A 22,426-nucleotide genomic window follows, 5' to 3' on the forward strand; every position below is an offset into this window, starting at 1 on the left:
CATTAGAATGAAGTTTCTGTGTACATATACTGTATATAGTATATTTTTACTATTCATCATATACATCGTATTTTATTTTGTTTATTTCAATGCCTATTTTAAATAGTGTGCAAATTTCCCTTTTGCCCAGTTGGAGAGTCAAACCCCAGTCTTGAATACGAAGGGCAGTGGTGTTTTCCACTACACTGTACCAACCAGCATGATTCTATTGTACTAGACAATATTTCTGCTTTAGTAATTGTTATTATTAGATTTATATTTTATATATTTATTTATTCAATTCTTATTGAGTAGTAAGTGGAAAATGACTCTCACGTATGTTCTGGTTAATTCTAAATAACCTTACTTTCCACTTCCTCCTTGAATACAGCATTCTCTCAATACTGCCTTATTTTTGTTTATGAAAACCATGAAAACTACAGAAAAAATAAGCATTTTGGTGTTCTGTAGTCACATGATTTACCAGGTGGAGTTCTTGCAAATAGCCAGGCTGCATGGTTAATGTCATTTTCACTTAGTGCCTTCTAAGTAATGGTTTAGGGCTACAGTTTTAAAAAATTTGCCACATTGGTGAGCATGTGTATGTGATCAGCACAGTAGGTTTGAGCTTGTGAAAAATAATAAAATTTACATGTCAGAAAATGTGCCATCTGCTGCTTTAAAATGCACTAAATTAATCAGTTTTCTCTCGTAAAAGTCTCGTAAGCATAATCCATGTCATATATCAGTCCTAATATGTTGTCTGGTGTCAGAACACACCATGATCATGCTGACTAAACAGATAAAGACAAGCTGTAGCTTTCACACACAGAACATCTTGCCTAACAAAACTTAAACATAGGCTTAATTTAATTGGACATCGTGGTTACATTAAAATTGTTAAAAACAAAAAGGACTATTTAGTATAGCCCAGTCTAGCAGTCTAATGCCAATCATAGACTGTAATAACAGTACTGAAAACAGTCATACCAGTGTTATGGTTAAAATTTGGCATTATTGCATTTTTTTGATCTACCATGTTCATTTTAAAGCAGAATTTCTGAGATGGTCACTCACAGTACAACCAGTAAAGGTACATATATGCATTTATATGTTGTATATGCATATTTATACATCCATCCATCCATCCATCATCTAAACCGCTTATCCTTCCGGGTCGCGGTGGGGTGCTGGAGCCTATCCCAGCTGTCATCGGGCGGAAGGCAGGATACACCCTGGACAGGTCGCCAGCCCATCGCAGGGCAGACAAACAGACATATACATCCACACCCACACTCACACCTAGGGGCAATTTAGCATGTCCAATTGGCCTGATTGCATGTTTTTGGACATACAATTATACAATTATAGAGAAATGGTTTTACACAGAAATTTGATTGTACCTGCTGATACATTTCACTCTGTCCAATGCACTAAACAAGTTAAAGTGAACATTGCCAAAGACGCTCAGTTCAGTGAAGTTAACTGTTCAAAAGACTTAACTGTTAACAACATTACAGTTTGAATTGATACAAGAACCAGGGATAGGGTTATGGTGAGGTTGGTGTTTTTAAGTTAAGGTTAGATTTAGATTACTTTTAGGTTTAAGGAAGTGAAGGTGAATATTTGGATTGAATTAAATACACATCTACCAGTTTGGTAGAACGCTCATTTGCATAGTGCGGCCTTATGCAATATAAAATGCATAAAAATGTAACTTTCCAATGTGTTAAACTCAGCAATACATACAACTGTATGTTTCAGAAAGTATGTGTGCATAATGTACATATTCTTACATCTATTATATTTTTATTTAAGGGCATCAACTGGTATCATTGGAAAGGCCATGAGTTTTCTATCCCTTTTGTGGAGATGAAGATGAGGCCCTACAACTACCGCAGCATCAGTGGCAAACGAAGGAGGTCCACTCTGCATTAATCAGCCCTTCTCCCCTGTCTTACTAGCTTTTCCTATTTTTACATACTGTTTGGAAAGGAAAATTTGAGGCTATGTAAAGTATTTGAAACTTTGAATAATACAACTCCCTTTGAAGAATGTTCAGTAGAGATGATAAGCCCTTTGGGTCATAAAATGATTCCCTTCTGTGTAACACTTTTGGTAAAAACGTTTACAGTTGTAATAGGGTACAATGTACAGTTTACCACAAATGACTGTCAAAAATAACTACATTAATAAAGATCACATAGAGCGGGTCTTATTTTACCCCTTTGAGAAAGCAGATTTTAGGAGAAAATGAATGCCCAGAAAAATAAGAGACTTCTATTTTTATAACTCGTGAAAAAATAGCTGTTAAAAATGAATGATTGATTTATGTTGAAGACTTTCCCCCTATTTTGTTTTGCATCAGGAACTAATTTTTTATCGCCTTCATTCAGTTTATTCCACTGCTTGACATGTGAATGCAGTAATTTGCTTTTGAATCCTTATAGCAGAACATTCCATTTGATTGCAGATGGACAAGTATGAATTAATGTGTTCATGGCCATCCAATCTCGTCTTCAAAATGCACCTCATTTGGAGACCTAGAACAACATCAATATCACTTTTATTGCTTGCATTGATGGTATTTTCAAAAACCAAAGATTTATGAAGGGGAAACACCTGCAGGTGTGATACTTAAGAATAGAAGCTTACATGTTGGATGCTTTTTTCGACAATGAAATGAAATGCCATCAGTGCAACCCATAAGGAATTCCAGACAATCTGGCAACCTTTTCTTTGAAAGAGTGTCCATGTGTATGTGCATGTATCTGTACGTGGGAGGGGGTAAAAAAAATTCAGCATCACACTCCTGATATTGTAGATGGATTATACTGTTTTAAATCAGATTATTGCAGCGTATTTAAAACTGGTGTCTTTCTTCTTTATCATTTGTGTTTTTTATCTTTTTATTGATTTCTTCTTTCATCGTTACTGCTATGTGTAGTAAAGATAATTTTTTCCGTCATGTTCTTCCCATTAAGTGTTTTAAAAGTTCTTGGTCTTGTAGACTTGAAAGTCCAAGGTAACTTCTACATCCCAGTAATTCCTTTAAATTACAAACTTGTTGTAGCAGTCTCACTCTGCAGTGTTAGCTTTGTGAGAAACATCCATAACTTTTTTACCTATTGTCTGTCTAACTACTGCTTAGCTGAGATTGAGTCTCAAAGACAATTTGGCAAAATGCATGCTAAAAGTTTGCTCATGCGTAGCATAATGTATTGCCCTCACATCAACATTTTCAGCTTCATATGAAATCCACTTTTGAAATATAAAACATTTATGTCTCTTCTTTTTATTATTTATTGTTCTGTTTATTTTACACTAGCATATGTACTGATTTAGCTTTGTAGATTGACATCACCTTAATGCATTTTGTATAAAACATGAAAAAAATGTTAGAGAATTTCAAACCATTTATGGACTGGGGACTGTAATGCAGTCATTGTCACTTTAGTAGTAAATCTAAGCCACACAGTCATAACATTTTCTTCACTTTCTTCTTAAAAACTGTAACTCTTACCTCAAGTCTTATCTGTAATGTTTCTGTTTCACCAGCACATTTTAATTTCTGGTTACTTTTATCTTTGACTAATTTAGAATAATTTTTATTTTACTAATTTATTTATTTCAAGTGCAAATATAAGATAAACCCATGCTGAAGCTGTTGGACTATCTTTCAGTTGACTGTGATACAAATAGGAACTAGTTCATGCAACCATTTACTGCGAATGTTTGAGTCACAGCACATTTTTTGTCCTGGGGGGGTAATGCTTCTTTCATCCAAAATGGTACTTTCATTTGGCACTGGTTTTCAAGCACATTGGAATTTGTAGTCTCCTGAATAATAATTGCATTCAGATGCAAGAATAGCCTGCAACAAATTAATGTACTCTATATACAGTTGTATAATTTGGGTGCCCCTGGCCAAATTGCACGTTTTGTAGATTTTAGAAGTGAACATAAGTACACATCCTCAACAGAGAATATCTGTTGCACATATTAATGCTCAATTACTGTTTATTTGCTGAGTGTAATATGTTGGGAAAAAACATAAAATGCTGACTGTGCAAAAGTTATGGCACATTTTATGCTTTTTTTTCCCAATATGGTCAACTCAGCAAATAAATAGAATTTGTGCACTAAAAGTAGCAGAAAAATGCCATACTTAGGTTTGTTCCCTGTAGAGGATAACTTATTTTCACTTAGACAAAACAAAACGTTTTGTTCAAACTTTTGCATATGACTTTTGCATATGACATTTTGATAAGATCTGTTTGACTCAGCTACTACTTAGACATTTGTATTATTTATGTATTTATTTCATGAGTTTGAGCTAGTTTTAAAAACTTACATCATTGCATTCTTGATTCCCATTAAACACATACGTTTTGCTGTTTTGCCACCAAAAGTGAACTGATGAGAGATAATTTGAGAAAACTGAAAAACTGATATATGCTCACTTTGCAGTGACGCTGGACATGTTTAATAAATGAGGCCTGTTCTGTCAAAGGTGCCAAAACTTTTTTACTTGGCATGTAAGCTGCATATTATTGGCCATGACTCACCAGAAAAGGATGTAGCCTCCACTGTTGGTTTAATGTAGAAGAGACTTCACTTATTAATACACACATTTCTAGTCCTCACAGGATTTCTTTACTGTCTTAACAATGTTCCTTTAATTATTCTAACAATGCTTGATAAATATGGCAGACTCTTTGAAACATCTTTGCACCTTGTGCCTTCCTTCCTGGTTATTCATAGACTTTGCACATCAGCAATTAGAAACAAAAAACATAAAAGCTGAAGGACACTGCAGTCCCAGCATCTTCCTGTGGCCAAAATAATTGTTAAATATTATCCCACGATGGTTCATATTACAGCTACAATCTAAAAATATGATTGCATGGTCCTTTCTAGCAGTCATCCTGTTCTAAATTAGGAAGGACTGGCTGAATCCACCTATGTGTCATCTTTTTCCCATGATGCAGCTTACCAACCCCTGCCATATTGTCAAGTTGCTCTCTAATGAGCCCCTGCTATCACTGGCACCATGACATCTTTATTTCCTGATTCACTGGTTTAGAGACCGCAATCACGGTAGCATCTCAAACACAAGTGTTGGTCAATGCTGATGAGTTAGATCATTAAACAGTGGTGGAATAGTTTCCATTTTGAACTCTTATGATTACTCTCAAAGAAGTTACTTTGCTTACTTCCTGATGAAAAGTAGTCTCACTACTGACTACTTTCTTTAATGTCTGTGCAGAGGCTATTCTCCACCAGATAGTACAATACAGAATGATATGGTACAGTTACTAATCTCAACTTGAGAATCGTGTACCTGTGTCTGTTTTCCATTGCATAACAGAACCATGAAAGTAGGCAGGATTCTCTGGAGGCTGTTGTGGTGGTCACATGATTTCTCATGTAACATTAATGTTAACAGTAAACACAAAGAGCTGTAGCAACAGTGGTGGACCTTTAAGGTCTGATTTACCTTTTACTCTAAATTTGGTTTAATATGTAGAAACACAGACAGTATAACAGTTTGACTAATCAGTAACCTGCACTATTTCTAGCTCCACCCATACGCTGTGGATCAGCACATTTAGTCTCCTGGCAAAAATGGCAACCAAATTCAGCACAAATTCTTGGGTATGGTAAGATCATTTGGCAGTGGAAATGACAAAATGCACTGCCCAGAGGGAAACACACTTTAAACACCTTAAAACTCATACAAATCTGTGTTAGTTGGAAAATGCAAGAATGACAACCACTAGTACTTTCTGTACTTTATTTTGAAAGGAACAGCCAATCACTGTAAATATCTTCATGCAACTATCCCTGTCTTTGTTCTGAACAAGAAGTTGCCAGTTAAAATTGTGAAATTGTGGCTTATGCTATTTGAAAACGTCGAAACTACTCAGTAGAAGCCTACATTTCAAAAACAGCCATTTACTGTATGACTTTGCCATGCGAGCATGGCACTTGTCACATGTACAATCCAAGTCATGAAGTCAGCTGTTGCAGACAATTTACATAAAAGGGCATGCCCAGATAATACATTGCTTCTAATTAACATTAGTCACTTAGAAACATCTTACTAGCACTGTTGTCACTATGTAACAACATTCTAATTCAAATTCTAATTTATTAAGTCAGTAACTAATGCGGTTATGAGAATTTAATCGTAATGCATCTCACTACATTGTTAGTGAAAAAAAGCTATTATATAATGTGTTGCTCTACCCTCTCAACGCTGTCAGTGAAGCAAAATGAAGGAGTGAGCAAGGTGGCACGTTTACAGTTATATTAACCAGCCATTTCTTTTGGCAAATAAACTATGACACATGAAGTCAAGTTTTCAGTATTTCACCCTTTTTTTTGTTGTCCTGACATTAAGAGGATTAGTAATTTATTTAGAGGAGAACTCTCAGCACATAGAAACAACAGCAGAGTCCCCTCCATTATTTATTTGCCCAGCATATGGCAAAGGCTCTTCCAGTTTCTTTCCATTTCCACGTCTCTCCCATTGAATGGCCTAAGACTTGCCATGGTAACACACTCAGAGGTATGTCACTGAAAGCACTTGTGATTCCAGCTTCCTCATGGTAGTCCAAAAATCAACCAGATTGAAAGATGCTGTCATTGCCTTTACAAGGGCTTTTTTTTGTTTGTTTGTTTATTCTTAATATAGTTTCTTTAATGTTTTACTAATCTTTAAGACTTTTGGATCAGAAAGGATAATGCAGATTCCTTACACACTAGACTGTCTGTCCTTTCCCTACATGGCTCTCGGTATCTGCCGAGAGTTTGAATATTGCATGCCATATAGAAACACAAGATGTGGGAAAAGGGCGAATCTGGAACATGTGTCTCTGTAGGCTGAACACATTCTGTTGGGTAATCTTGGATATTAATATGACAGATCAACCTAGCTCTAGTTTGACTTAAAACGTGCTGTATAATTCCTTTTTTTAATAAATTTTCTACTCACTAATAAAATATTCTAAATACACATTTGTTTTGCCTCTTTTTTTGTAAATAATTTTTAACTGGCTGTCTTGAATAGAAACACCTTTGGAGGCTTAGTTAACCAAAAGATTTTTTAATTGACGTTCTTTTTTTGCAAAGAAAGAAAATCTTTCTGGCCAAAATTAAGTATGAAGGTGCTTGGATTTTGCTAATTCCTGCCCTGTCTTTCGTGTCTGCTTGTAAATATCTGCTTTCCCCCCTATTTTCCGTTCATTAGCCATTCTAAATTTTTGAGTGAAATTTTAAAGGCTTATTTTATTCCCTTCATTCACTATTGCCATAGAAAAATAATATTTTCATTACTAGTAAATGAAAGCTACTGAGAGTTTGTGAGCGGGACACAAATTAGATCAGGTTGGTCTGTGCTAATTACATCTCACTAGCTATGCTCTTTTGTGGATGAGACTTTATTCTTGTAAACTACCCCCCCTCCCCATTAGCTCTGCTCCCACACCCCACACCCTGCCAGTGTTGGTCAGTTTTTTAGGTTTTTGTTTTTTTTTTAATTTGCAGTGCCAGTGGTGAGTCACCATTGGAAATTCTTTATTGTTTAGCATTAGCCTTAATGTGGGTCTGGGAAACCCCAATAATGTTATTAGATTCTAATTATTATTATTATTCAGTAATTACATAGAAAACAATACAATCTGGCTGGGTTATTCTTAGGTTACACAAGAGAGAGTCCCAGTTCTGCTGCATTTAAGAAGTTAAACCTGTAATGACTTGGGTTGGGGTTAGGGTTTGGATTGGGGTCAAAACTCTGAGAAAAGTATATTTTATATATATTTTTGCTCATTGTTGCCACTACAACAAAATTTAAAAGTGGGAAAAGTCTTATTTTCATTACTAATGACAATCAATGCGAGTGTGAGAGCGCGATACAAATTACATCAGGCTAGTCTGATGCCTGGCAGCTTTCATTCGTTAGCTTGTCAAACTTTTTTGAGAAAAATCTGTCTTTACAATCTGTGAGGGTGTAAGTGACTGTGAGAAAAATGTATTTGATAGGTGCATTCTTTTCATTCACTGTTTCCAAACCAAGAAAATCTGAGAATTTTGCTATATCTTTTTAGCCTGTTTTTTGTAGCCAGTGGGTAGAATGTGTCATGCCTAAGCCTGCATTGAAGTTTACACAGCCTTTGTGCTCTCTCCTAAGCCCTTCTAAACAGACTGAGCTAGAGAGTTGTGCTTGGGGTATTTACAGAAGGCACTTTTAAAGAGGCTTGCTAGTGTACCACGCTGGTCTCTTGTCACAGAATTCTAGAAGTCCAGCCGAGGCGATGCATCTCTGTCCCTGCTGAATGCTGCTCCGGGTCCCTAGGTGACCCCGGCACTGAGGTGGGTTTGAGAGCTTGCCACCTAGATCTGCATAAGGCGCTGAGTGCTGAGTGCTAATTGCTCCTGACACCACAAGCCAAGACTGAGCGGCTGCTGGAGGACAAGGCTAGAGGACATGCTATTGGGCACCCCAGACACTAGGCTCCAAGGATCTTACAACAAAAGGAGCTGTTGCAACATAACCAGTGCAACTGATTTATCAGAAGGGCTGCAATATCAATTGGAGATTATAAGAACAATAACCAGTCTTCATCTGAAGGTAGGTTTCATTCAGGTGGTGTCATGCAGTAATACAACAGCCTTCCCTTAGAAGTTGTGGGAAAGTTTGCAGGTCATGGCTAATTTGCAAAGTTTTATTCAACTGAAGCTTAGGTTAGCCTGGATTGGGTAATCAAGGACAGATCACCCATTGTATTAAATGTGTCAGGGAAATGACAACTAAATTTAAAGCAAGGTCCCCTTTCAATAATGAAAATCTTTTTGGGGGTTGAAATGATTTTGTATTGCAATGCACAGCATAACTTTGATTGACTATTAGTAATGTGCATCTGTGATAAAAAATCTTTTGTAAACAGTGTACTCTATGTTCAATTACAACACTGTCGAAACCAGTGTTCTTTGTTGTCTAGTTTTAACAGGCTGTATAAGTGGGTGGTGAAAGTGTAGGAAATTAAACCATATCTTTTTATTGTAATTTAAGGAACACTGCACATTTGTAAAAAATAAATAAATAAATAAAGAGGATTAATAATTTTCAGTTGTTTCAGTTGTGCTTCTTTTCTCTTGAACAAAGGTTTTTGTAGGGCACGAGCTTTCCAACGGCGAGAAGCGAGAGGGCACTCTGTAAAAACGGGCTTTTTGGAGCTCCTGCCATGCTGAAATTGTTGTTCTCAGGCAACATTCTTCCATAAACCATGTTGTATGTTTGGCCCTTTTTGTCCTTTGATGTCACATTTGGTGCAAACTCACAACAGAGCCCCTTTAGGCTATGTGCTTCATAATAAGTCTTGTATTTGAATGGCTTTCAGGCTTTTTATTGGGCTTATTTAGGACAATCTCTCTCTCTCTCTCTCTCTCTCTCTCTCTCTCTCTCTCTCTCTCTCTCTCTCTCTCTTTTGAATAGAATTCAGGCACCTCCCAGCTAATGGGGAACTTGAAGGCTGTGTTTTTCTGCCCACAGAAGAAAAGGAGAGTGCCATTTTTAAGTCAACACTGCTGGGGAGACAGACGGCACTTGTGATATTGCAAAATGCGGAATATGTAGGATTTGAGGCACAAGTCTTATTTAAACTCTACATTCCTAAGAGATACTGAAAAGACTGGCACAATGGCAGCACCACACACCCCTTCTTCTTACCCAAGAATAAGTTAATTACTCTGGCATGCATGCAACCAAAAACCAAGTTAAATTTTTCAAATAATCTTCTTCAGCACATTTATTTTTGGCAGGCTTAACTGCCTCTACAGGTTGGAATCTGGCCTGACAGCTGGCTGAAACACTTTGTATATTTGAGCTAGCACTGATTATATGGACCTTATTCAAATGTATCCCTTTTAAACACAAACAATCCATCGATTTGCTGAATGAGGTAATAGCTCAAAAATAAGTGAGACTGTGAGGTTAGTTTAAATTTTGGTGGGAAAGTCCCAACTTTATTTTTATATTCTCCCTAGAAAAAAGAAGCATCCCATGTAAAACTAAAGAAGCAAATTTCAAAAACCAAACACGTTTTGGCTGATTTACTGTGTGTGTGGGGTAAGGGCTAAACTCTCCACAGCTTCACCAGCTTCACAGGTATGACTACAACTGTACAATCCGAAGCAGAGCATGAGACATTACTGAAAATCACAGTAAGAGTTTCATGCTTCTTTAGTGCCTCTCACATTGAATTTCCTCTTTTGTTTAATGTCATAAGTGCAGATCACCATTAGGTCACTGTATTTCTTCATTTTGTTCTCGCATTAGTTGGAAACCCATCACAAGCTGATATATGTGCTATCAGTTGTTTAATATAAGACCTAAATAAAAAAAGAAACAGGAAGCTTGCTGTCAGGCAATGTAATGTGGGTTCTCAAGTATTTTATTTTAACCCTTTAATCTGCAAGAGTCTATACCTATGTGGGCTCACACTTAAATGTGTCATAACTACATATGAGAGAGAGAGAGAGAGAGAGTGGGACATATAGATATCGTTTAATAGTAGGTACTGAATAAATTAAGGTTGTTACTGGGATAGGAGTAAAATACATTCCACTACAGATTGCTGATTACCTTAACACTCAACATTAACAATAAACATTCAGTATCTAACCAAAGCAAGCGTAAACTCTTACAACAAAATCTGCATTAAGCATATATGAGACCAGAGACAAACACAGGCAAGAAAATTTCTGTTCAACTAACACAATCAATTCTAGCTAGTGGACAACTTATATATAATCCTAGAAAAAAACTAGCAATAGCTAGTACATAATAACATTAAAAGATTCAGAGAAACTTGAGAAATCTCTGTATGCAAAGGACAAGGCCAAAAACCAGTACTTGCTGGCCATGATCTTTGGGCCTTCAGACGGCACTGCATCAAAACCAGACATGATTCTGTAGAGAAAATCACTGCATGGGCACAGAAAAACTTCTGAAAAACACTGTATATGAAAACTGTTCATCGCTGTATCCAAAAATGCTAATTAAAACTCTAAAACGCAAAGAAGAAACCGTACATAAACAGGATACAGGAATGCTGCCACCTTTTCTGGGCCCGAGCTCATTTAAAATTGACTGAGGCAAAGTGGAAAAGTGTTTTGTGGTCCGACAAATCAACATTTGAAATTCTTTTTGGAAATCATGGACACTGTGTCCTCCAGGCTAAAGACCACTCAGCTTTTTATCAGTGCACAGTTCGAAAGCCAGTATTCATGATGGTATAGGGTGCATTAGTGCACATGGCATGGGTGACTGGCACATCTGTGAAGGCACCATTAATGCTGAATGATATATACATGTTTTGGCAACATATGCTGCCATCCAGACGACGTCTTTTTCAGGAAAGGCCTTGCTTATTTCAGTGAGACAATGTCAAACCACATTCTGCATGTATTACAACAGCATGGCTCTGTATTAAAAGAGTCCTGGCGCTAAACTTTCCTGCCTGCAGTTCAGACCTGCCACCCACTGATAACATTTGGTGCATTATGAAATGAAAAATACAACAAATGAGCCCCCGAACTATTGAGTATCAGAAATCCTATGTTAAGCAAGAACAGGAAAACATATGACTTTCAAAACTACAGCAGTTGGTCTCCTCATGTCCCAAATGCTTACAGAGTGTTGTTAAAAGAAAAGGTGATACCACACAGTGGTAAACATGCCCCCATCCCAACTTTTTTGGAACATGTTGTTGGCATCTAATTCAATATGGGCATATATTTTTCAAAAAACAGTAAAGTTTCTCAGGTTCAACATTTGATTTGTTGTCTTTGTACTATTTTCAATTAAATATAGGGTTTAAATGATTTGCACATCATTGAATGATTTGCATCATCACCGGTTCCGGCGGCGCAGCGTGTAGCTGCAGCGGCCACTTCGGGAACAACAAAATGGTGCTTTTTTGCTAAACTCTAAACTCAAAAACCATGACTGTTACAACCAACACCAACGTCTACCTTATTCCACAACCCTACCTCATGCTCAGAAATGAGTGCTGTGTCTGCGCTGCACTGTCCTGTCTGCTTACTGTGTCTAATGTCTGTTTTATTTATCATATTTATTGTATTGTTTGTGGTCTAATTCTTTTTGCACACTTATGTCTGCTCGTTGCACTTTGTACTGTCTATTTTGTTTCATATTGCACCGTGTTCCTTGGAGGAATGTAATTTCATTCCACTGTGTACTTCTACGTAGATGGAATGACAATAAAAGCCTCTTGACTTGACTTGAATTTTGTTTTTATTTACATTTTGCACAGCATCCCAACCTTTTTGGAAATGGGGTTGTATGACACAGTCACACAATCCCAGACTTACACTTTATAAACCGTGAAGGAGATAAAGAAATAACAAACAATGTACATATGCTTTCAGAATCACTTTGGGCCTTGTACTGTGAGGGAATAGGCCCATTTATGGCAGAGTGCAGTGCATTCTCCAGTCTGTCTTGTTTTCATAGCACTAAGCTGATACATTTCATTAGCCTGACTCATGGGCTCCACTGTGCTTTACCACTGGTTAGCAACAGCCTGAGCTATATTTGGCCTCTCTGAAGACTCCTTCAGAGCAACCATGCTTTATTTTTCATTAAGAGAGCGGCTCATAAACCAAGCTCCATCACGTTCCTGAGACGTACACAACGCCTTTGAGACAGGCAATATGCTGCCTACCCCCTCCAGGATCCTATCAGGCTAGAGAACAGCATGAAGGGAAAGAAGCTGGCAAGGAGGCGACTTCTGTGAAGTCTGCTTGCCCCATTTTGCTGCAACAAAGTGATCTTTTGTACATGCCATATGGCTATGTAAGAGCTAAAATGGAGTCTGTGGAGAGTACATCAGCATTAGATTCAGGGTTCAACGCTAGATTCACCAACAACAGTCATCCATCTGTTGAGCATGAAAGTTCAGTTCATCACAGCATCTAAATTAAGGTTTCACTTCCTTTAGGTTGGTTAGGTGGTTGCAAAATTGCACTATGGCACAGATAGAACTGTATCTGACTTAAGTATAACCTAACCACAAGGCTACAGTTTTACCATCACTTTAAAGTCTGCAGTCTTACTAGAGGTGCCTTTTCAACATCGTTGGCAAAGCTAGCACCTTGGATCATTTGACTTTTGTTTTTAGCTTCATTTGTTGCTACCGACACACCCTAAATGTGCTCCACTGAACACACTTTCAGTTCTGCATTTTTTACTGCTGATACTTATTCCTGTTTGCTCAATGTCATGATCATTGAAAAGCATGTAAATATCAACAGACCAAATTTATGCAGTGTTGGGTGGATTTGGTTGGATTGGGCTAATATTTTGATGAGTTTTAATAAAGATTATAAATTTGAATTTGAAATTTGAATACCTCTAACTTCTTCCCACATCCAGTCAGTTAAGAAAAAAAAAACTTTGATTTACATACATCCCATTCTCTCTTGTTGAGAGAAGGCTGTTGGCATGGACTATGCAGTTGGAAACTGGAATGGCTGTGATCTGTTTGGCATAGCCCATAAAAGTAAATATGTTTTAAGAATGTGTATGAGAAATAGTTTGGGTTCTTCCACTGATTGTAGTATTACTGATATTAATTTGCCTTTCTGAGTTTTACTTTACTGAAATTATTAGGTTTTTTTTGTTTGTTTGTTTGTTTGTTTGTTTGTTTGTTTAGGCATTTCTCAGGTGATTTTTACAGATATTCTACACATGAAAGCTTTTGTTTCTTTTGACCATTGACAATAAACACAGAAGTATGACAGTGACATCTATCATAACTAAATCTATCAAAACAAAAATTTCCTGCAATTTTTCAAAGGTAAACATGAGCGTTTAAATGCTGTATTATTCAGTCTTATGGTTGAAATGTTGACCTTTGACTGTTTTTGACACATTTTGGACAGCATCACCAAGGATGTAGTCACTGACGGTGCACCAGTGAGGTGGATCTACAGGGAAATAATTTCTAATGAAGCGCCCAGTGTATGTACAATAAACTGGTCTGTTACAAGCAAAGTGCAGTTCCACAACAAAGTTCAAAGGCTTATTGGAACATGAATGAGTCCTGTGAAATAAAAACATTCATCAAAAGAGATGACTTCTCTATCAAAATTAAACAGTTATTAGAACATATGTAATTAGAAACAAGAGGGAACTGTCCCTCTGTTGACTCAGAGTTAAATTGACACAGCAATTAGATTAAATAAACATTCACCTCATACTGAAGTCAAAGACCAAATTATTTTCCAGTGAAATCCATTTCTGCCATGACCTCTTATACTTTTGTAGATGAGGACATTTTATTCAGTGTCACCATAATAAGGCTAAATGAATTTCTCTGGATATTCACATGATTTTGTGAATCATGTGACCTTTCAATTGTACTTCTAATGCACTATTAAAGTGTGTTACAGTGGTTGAGTTGGCTTATCAGAAATATTTGCAGGGAAATGGTTTGGGGTTACCTAGGTGGCAGTTTAAAAATTTGACAGCTTTTCTGTTTTACTTTCTTCAGTTTCTTTTTACTCCTTGTCTAGCATACAAGGCTGCAAAACAGACAGTCTGTTTCTGTATAGACTCAGTATCACAGGTTCATGGTTGTAGACTGAGCCTTCACACAGTTCCACATTCTTACCCTCTTCACCCCTCCCTCTCTTTTCCTGTGACATCACAGCGAGTTGAGCATATAATGTGCCCACAAGAATGCAAGCATGTGAGGCAAAAGGAGAGAGTGCAAGTTAGACACAGAGCGTTTTCTCCCACCCAGTGGCCTGCCAAAGGCGAGAGATCTGCCCACTCAGGACTTAACCCTGTCAGGTAAAGCCATGGATGAAGAAGGAACTATACGTTGTGCCTGTCTGAGGGTTATGTGAAGACATAGAAGACCTCCAGACATTCTCTGTACAGAACCCATAAGGTCAGAGCTTTAATGGTATTTGATGGTACTTGGGCTTCCTGGGAACTGATGAATGATCGTTACAGTCTACAACCGTTGCATCCGGCAGAGTCAAGGATGGTTTACTCATTTCAGCCCACATTCTCTTTCCTTTAACTGTACAAAAGCGGCTGACATTGCATGTAACAGCATGGCTTGCCTGTGAACACTGGTGAGAAACATATTTTGCTTAACTTATCTGGCAATTGGCTGACAGCTGGCAAAGATTAGAATATATATAAAGACTTATATTTTTTGCTTTAGAGTGACTGTTAACATTTGTGCAGATGACAGAATGGTAGGATTTATTATATTTAAATTTTACTACACACTCTTGTTTTTTTGGTACCAGAGTGATACCAGAGTAGAAGGTCATGAGCAGTAAATCATCACAAATGTAAACCAGGCACTAAGAACTGTTGGCAGTTGTTGGTTTAAGCCCACTTAAGAGGCCTTTTCCTTTGTGTAAATATTGCCTTAATAGGTTTAATAGCAGCAGGTGAGGTAATTGTTTCTGAATAAGGCTAGACATTTTGGCTTGCACAGTCCTGAACAGATGTATGCAGAGGGGCTTAAAGCTAAGTGAGGGTGAGACATCAAGCTTTTGACATCAGTGGTTGGACACATACTCTCACAGGCACTCAGTAGATGGTCAAAGGCAAGAAGTGTAATACTCTGAGACAATGTTCTCTTTTCAGCTGTAAGAAGATCATGTTGTAATGGCGGGTTTGGCTGTCAGCATCAGGTCCCATTTGTACCACAAAGAATGTGCTGCAAACGCTAAACGATTGTTTTGGTTTCTAGACAGTTGAAATAAATTAAATTGAAGAAAACAAAAACTGTGCTGAAATGTTGATTGGGAAGCACAGATGCAAAGTTAAGTTCTTCAAATAGCTTTGGGAGTATGTATGTTGCAAATGTTATGAGTGCATTTCTAAGGCCCGTCCTGGCTTTGTGCAAAGTTCATAGAGTTTTCCTGTTTACCATTCGTGAATAGCTCAAATGAGCATTGAAAAAGAATGGAAAATTCCTTTGTAGAAACCTTGCACGGAACAGTTGGCCCAACTTGTTATAAGGAAGTATCAGTCTTATATTATACAAGACAGTATGGCAAATGACACTTCTTAAATGTGTTATTGTCAAGAGCAGATAAATAGATTATTTATTTTTAAGTCATTGAATATATGGATTGCATATGCAGTTTATATGAAATGTATTTGTAAAGGTCTGTGGAATACTTTCAAGATGATACCATTTGTTTAAAAGTTCTAAAGCCCAAAGCATAAAAGCTGGTTTGAAAGTGTAAAGTTTTCAGAGACGCTGAGTGGTTTCCTTTTTTGAAATGGAAGGCATGAAGTTGGGTTGTCACACCACTGGCACTGTAGGGCCTAAAAATTATGCACCAGCCTCAACTGAGAAAAAAAAACATTGTTAAATAAATGCACTTTGTGAGAACTTTGTGGCTAACTTTCCAGAAATTTTTTATCATGTAATCTCTCCTTTTGAGACCTCCCAAGACATTACAATGTTGTGACCTTCCATCACTTCATTAGTAGAATGAACCACAGCTCATAACAATGTCTCAATTACCATTCATGCCTCCTTACTAATGTGTTCTTTTGGAGGAGTCCAGCCTGCTTAACCTCCCTTATCAAAGCACTCAGACAGCCAAGCCAGGACTCCCTCCTGCAGCTTTAATTAGAGTCAGACTAAATAAGACCCTAAACAGAGGGAGGAAGACATCAGGAAATCTGTAGTTCACCCTGCTCACCTTCTGCTCTCTCTCTCTCTCTCTCTCTCTCTCTCTCTCTCTCTCTTTTCACTTCAGTAAGAGTCAAAGCAGGAGGGACTAAAATAGACTTGGAACCAGAGGAAGCAATACCAAGCGGGATGCAAAGCATGTAAATATACTTTCTCAGCCGTCCTTCCCATGGCAAGATATGAATCATCAAAAAACCCTGGATTTCACAGGCAGGCCTCTTATAAACAAAACTTAGAGACAAAACAGGTCTTCAGGACTGTGGAGAAGCCGTTGTAAGAGTCTGAGGATGCACATTTTTGGATTAAGCCTGTGAGGATCTAGGATCTTGCCACTCTTCAAACCTTGTCCAGTAGAAACTGTTAAATGTTTCTTCAGGATATAATGTTTCCCTGCATCAGAGGAGCTACCAGTCTGGAATTGAGCAAGGGATTGTACAAAAAAGGTTAGGCTTGGCCTGGAAGACCAAAGTCAAAATTTTCACTTGAGAAGTGGCAAAATCATGACTTCTTCTGCTCAACAGACTTTTACCACAAACGATCAAGGACTCAACTACTCTCCAGCCCTCAATCAATAGTGCTTGCTTGTATCTGTTGTGAATATTCCCTTACATCAGAGGAATGGAAATGAGCAAGATAGTCTACAAACATAGTTAGACTTGGCTTGGAAGACCATAGTTGAGATATCCCTCTTCCCCCTTAACAAGTGGGGCACTCAAGACCTTAATCACCTTCTGGTCATCAGACTGGCCATTTGCTACAAAGGACATTTTGTGTTTAATCTGTGGATGAACTCTTGAGGGAGTGGAGGGACTTCCTTGAGCCAGCTTGTACCAGATGGAGCAAATCACTGAGTTTTTTAATGACTTGTGGCAGCTTGCAACTGACAGGCACAACAAGGGCATCTACAATACAGTGTGTCTTATGGTGCTGCTCACTCTTCCTTTGGTTGTTTTCTTCACCTCCCTGATAGTGTGCTGCCACTGCTGTTTCTGTCGAGGTGCTGATGGTTGCTCATGCTGTTGCCAAAGAGATGGTACCACAGTCACAAGCACCCTGGTAGAAAAGAAGAAGAAGAAAAAGAACAAGAAGAAGAATGGTGGCCAGACAGAGGAGGACTTGTGGATTTCGGTCAAGACTGACCCCATGACTCCAGACAGAGTGGCTCTCACTATAGTGTAGCTAGTAGGCAGCACTCTGCACTAAAGGAAAGACTGGACATTTATTTATATCTAGGCCCTGTTTTACAGCAAGGTACATGGGAGGGATATTAAGGATTGCGCTGTAATTATTGACTTTGATGTGCCTGAAAAATGGAATCCAGTTCAATTTGTCTTGTGACTTTGAAAAGCGTATTAAGCAGAGTTGAGATTAAGCAATGGTGTGGGGTAGCATTATGTGTGCGTGTATGCCAACTCACGACAAGTGGATTGCCCATTCCTATTTCTAAGCATAACACTGCTCAGTGAGAATTTCCTTAAAATGCTACTGATTATGTTCTGCATAATTACAAGGGTCGTTCAGAGTCGTTTGATGTAATATGCTCCATTGCAGAGCAACTTATTAAGTCAAAATTGTTCACAGTGATAGTGATAGAAAACAGTTTGTTATTTGAAATAGTTTGTTATATGAATCATTTGAACCATTTAATGGTTTAACAGCTACCTTACAAACACATATTACATGAAATACATTGCCTGATGCCTGAGACATTGTTTTATGATAGGGGATTTTGGCCTTAAATGTATTTTGTAAAATCCTTTTATGGTATGATACATGCAGGGTGGTTTAAGAAAAAAATCATCTCCTAAGAAAATGTTTTTGTTTTTTTTTTTTTCAGATTTATTGCTATTTTATTTATCAACATTACATATAAAACTCATGTAAGTTTGCTGATCATTTTTAAAAGTAAATAAAATGGCTGTTTTTGCATTGTAGATATCCTGACTCCCTGGTTCCAATCATTACAATTGTAAAGAGTCATTAAGTTTCTCTACGATGAACATCAAACCACTCTAAATGATTTTATATCTTAGTTGAATTATGTAGATATTTCCATCCGTGTTATGTTATAGTGAGCCACAGCAGAGTGCTATGCTCTACACAGTGAATAGAGTAGAGAGCACCTCTGCATACTATTAGAGGGCCTTTAACACAGTTGATGTCTTTGGGTTTATTTACATACATTACCAATAGCAGCTTTTAAACAGCTTTGCAAAAATGCCATTTTACTTTTTGAACATTCATATTCACATGAGAAGTGGAGAGTTGAGAGTTATGCACATTTACACTCACCCATAATACTTTCCCAGCCCTTTCAGAAACTCAGAATGTGGCTAATTGATGTCTTTAAGGCACTTCATTTATCACAATTCAAAATGTTCAGATATATCCAGATAGATATAATCAATGTTGTAAAACATAAAGCAGATTTTATACAGAAAAAGGCCTAACACTTTCTTTTACAGTCCCTTAGGTAAATGTGAGGTACAAAATCCAAAGTACTATGTATTTTTTAGTTAGTTCCAAAACAGTCTAAATAAATTACACTGAAATGTCTAACAGATTCTAGATATTGACTGGGTAAGTGTGTGGTACGAACTCCAAAGTACTGTAAAATTAATTTGATTAAAATGATAATAAATTCCCAGACAGTCTGTCCATTTAAACTGGAATAAACTTAAACAGTTCTAGCTACCAAGCAAAAAAAGTACAGAGTAAAATATCTCAAAACTGGATCATTGTTTGGAGTAACAACGATGCTGTAATCACTATGTCCTCTGTCAGTTTTTCAGAATAATTTATTGAGACTGTCTAGGTATTATTATTTTATGCAAAACAATTATACACTTTGTATCAGACACTAACCCAGTTAATACCTTATGGCCAGTTCAATGTAATTTAATTAAATCATCTTGGAACTTACTATCATATTACCCAAAATAATTGCGTAGCATTTTTGGTTAAAGTGATAATAATTATTTAGTACTTTGTAGTTTGTACCTCACACTTACCTGGTTAATACTTAAAGGAACGTACAATAAATTATTGCAGGAAAAAAGGCTGTGTGTAGCCAGAGTTTTGATGGGTTAACAATGGAAGCTACTTTCTTTCTCAGCTGTAAATTTAAGGCATCATACCGGTTATATAGGTGCTTCAACACTGAAGACTTTTATTCAGATATCAATCATATGTATCACCCATCTTTCCATCTTTGTATATTTCCATACTTCCATGGTTAAACTGTTGACAGATCCTGAATTCAGCATGAAAAATCAGCAGCAGGTAACTTGAAACTTCCACGTTTAAGTTGTCTTTCAAGTACAAAAGGATCAAGGAGGCAATCTGCTGTCATGTCCTGTGTCGTTCATGACAATCTGAGTTTGTGTGATAGCAAAGCTTTGAGCAGCCTAATTCTGCATGAAAATGTTTGTTATATGAATTATTATGAATGTTCTGAAGCAATGTTTTTTTTTTTGTCTCCATTGTCATAAGTCACACTGGTTGAAGCATGCAGAAAGTGATGATTGTGTCTTTTCTGTAAAAATTAAATAAAGATATTATATATATATATATATATATATACATATATATATATTATTTTGTTAATAGAATGGGCCTACAAAAGATTTTCTTCCTAATAAGGGTATACCTATACCCAAGCTACTGTATACTTTGGCCTGCAAAGCCTCATAATAAACTTTGTAAGTGTCTTAAAGAGGAAGGACCCTAAGCCCAATGGCATTACAGTAATTTGGTCTCTTGGATCAGAGGTTGCATTATTTAAAAATAAGTCATTTTAAAGGAACCATATCCTAGATTTTATTTTTCCCTGAGATCCATGTATGATATATGACCAAAAACAATTATAATTAATTTATACAACATTTTCCAACCTCTCTTTATCCCTTAGATTTAAACAACCTGCTTTGTTGGTGTGCCTTTAAGACTGATATATGTAAATGACATCTTTTCTAAGAGGCTGCCCTGTAGTCTGGGCTGACACGTTCCTAATACTCAATCATGAATGGGCAGAACTTCTGTATCCTGAATAGGTGGACATATGTAAATTTGTTTGTTTTCATGACATTATGAAAACCATTAATTCAAAACGGCCTGTTTTTGGAGCTTCATTTCTATGTATGGACTGTTTGGAATGGGGAATGGACAGTATGTTTTGACACTTTAACAGTGCTTACCAGTCACCACATCTGTGTGAATGCTTCCGCAGCTGTAGAAATGCAGGCTGTAAGGGAGTGTTTCCTGATAAAGTCACTCCCTGAACTTCCTCTGTTCAGCAGCATGTGGCTCAACCAGCTATAAGGGGATCCACAGTACTTTGCTATAAGTGACAATAAGTGACTGAATGGAGTACAGACAAACTCTACAACATAGTTGATGTCTTTGGGTTCATTCAAATCAGGGGGCGGATTTAGCACTGAGATAAACATCCTCAGAGTGAGGGTAAAGTGTAAAGGTGGTCAGCACAACAGCTTGTTTACAATGGCTAGCACTACTGATTAACATAATAGTAGCTAAGCTGGTAACATTAAGGAATTTTAGAAATTTATTCATCTTTGGGCCCTTATTTAGTTAGCTAACAAGGAAAAAAAATTACCTTACTTGGGTGATATTAAGTATATAACCTGTTACACAGCTACCATATCTGCAAAGCAAGTAGGCAATAATTTGTTTACATAAACAAATAATTTGTTTACATAATTTGTTTCTGATAACAAGCGGGCTAATTTATTTCAGTCTACATAAAGTGACCAGTGAGTGTACACTGAACAATGATTGATGTCTGGCCAATTATAATATCCCAGTCTGGAAAACAAAAGGTCAAAGCCAATTTTTAATCCAACTCTGTCCTTGAGCCTTGATTTAGAGTTGAACACTCACCGATAACACCGCCCTTACACATGCAACTTACTGAATTTCAATCAAGTGTATTTAAAGCACTACACCTGTCACAATTTAAAATGTTTATGATCAATTTAATAACTGGAATTTATAGGGTAACACACAAAAATAACTTCATAGGGGGAAAGACTGCCCACAGTTTTGTATGGTTTGTGTGGTATTTTTGATGGTCCAGGGCCAGAGAAGAGAATGACTGGGGGAGGTTCGCACCAGCATGATGGAGCGGTCTGGGCTGTAAGTGTAACACACCCGCTCCTGGCTCCCTCCACCCAAACAAACAAGGCTTTGTTCAGCCTTGGGTCTGGCTCATGCTACTGTAGGAGGGAAAGGGAGGAAACACTGACATAGCCTAGTGAAAACAGTGACTCAGTCCAGACTGCTGAGAGAAAAGTTGGGTGGGACTAGGGGCTAGACACATAACGTTTAGAAACAAATGCATAAGAATGTATAGAGATATATACATACACACACACACACACACATCATATATATATATATATGATGCGTATATATTTATATATGGTGCTTTCAGTATATGTAAGCCTTGAGATGACAGAAGACTGAACAGGCACTTGAGTGGCCTCCCGAGAAAGAAATGATTGAATCCTCCAGTGCAGTAGGAGATAAACCTAAACGACCAGAATCACACCTAGACTTTGTGCAGCTTCAGACGAAATGACAAAGGAGTTCTTAGATGAGATGACAAGACCATGGTGAGGACCTATAGTTCCAGTCTTGCTAGGACTGATCTGAAGATGGTGAGC

At 37.4% G+C, this 22,426-nt stretch overlaps 2 protein-coding genes across 4 annotated transcripts in view; both read left to right on the plus strand.

Moving 5' to 3' along the window:
• tnr (tenascin R (restrictin, janusin)) overlaps nucleotides 1–3,099 on the plus strand; it is a 238,576-nt gene extending 235,477 nt beyond the window's left edge. The window contains exon 24 of the mRNA XM_036597368.1: nucleotides 1,798–3,099. Coding sequence (XP_036453261.1) covers nucleotides 1,798–1,917 — 120 coding nt within the window. The 3' untranslated portion in view covers nucleotides 1,918–3,099. The remainder of the gene's footprint in view (nucleotides 1–1,797) is intronic.
• An 11,660-nt stretch (nucleotides 3,100–14,759) lies between these two features.
• On the plus strand, nucleotides 14,760–18,513 carry LOC118826541 (uncharacterized protein KIAA0040). Of its 3 annotated transcripts, none has more exons than XM_036597532.1 (2): nucleotides 14,760–14,963; nucleotides 16,810–18,513. In XM_036597532.1, the coding sequence occupies exon 2, from the start codon at nucleotides 17,577–17,579 to the stop codon at nucleotides 17,919–17,921; it is 345 nt and encodes a 114-aa protein (XP_036453425.1). In that variant the 5' UTR covers nucleotides 14,760–14,963; nucleotides 16,810–17,576; the 3' UTR covers nucleotides 17,922–18,513. The 3 variants fall into 3 exon arrangements, with proteins under 3 accessions (XP_036453425.1, XP_036453426.1, XP_036453427.1); XM_036597533.1 differs by having other exon boundaries at nucleotides 14,760–14,863; XM_036597534.1 differs by lacking the exon at nucleotides 14,760–14,963 and adding an exon at nucleotides 15,026–15,153.
• Nucleotides 18,514–22,426: the final 3,913 nt, after the last annotated feature.

Source organism: Colossoma macropomum, unplaced genomic scaffold (genome assembly GCF_904425465.1).
Source record: "Colossoma macropomum unplaced genomic scaffold, Colossoma_macropomum, whole genome shotgun sequence".
Lineage (NCBI taxonomy): Eukaryota > Metazoa > Chordata > Actinopteri > Characiformes > Serrasalmidae > Colossoma > Colossoma macropomum.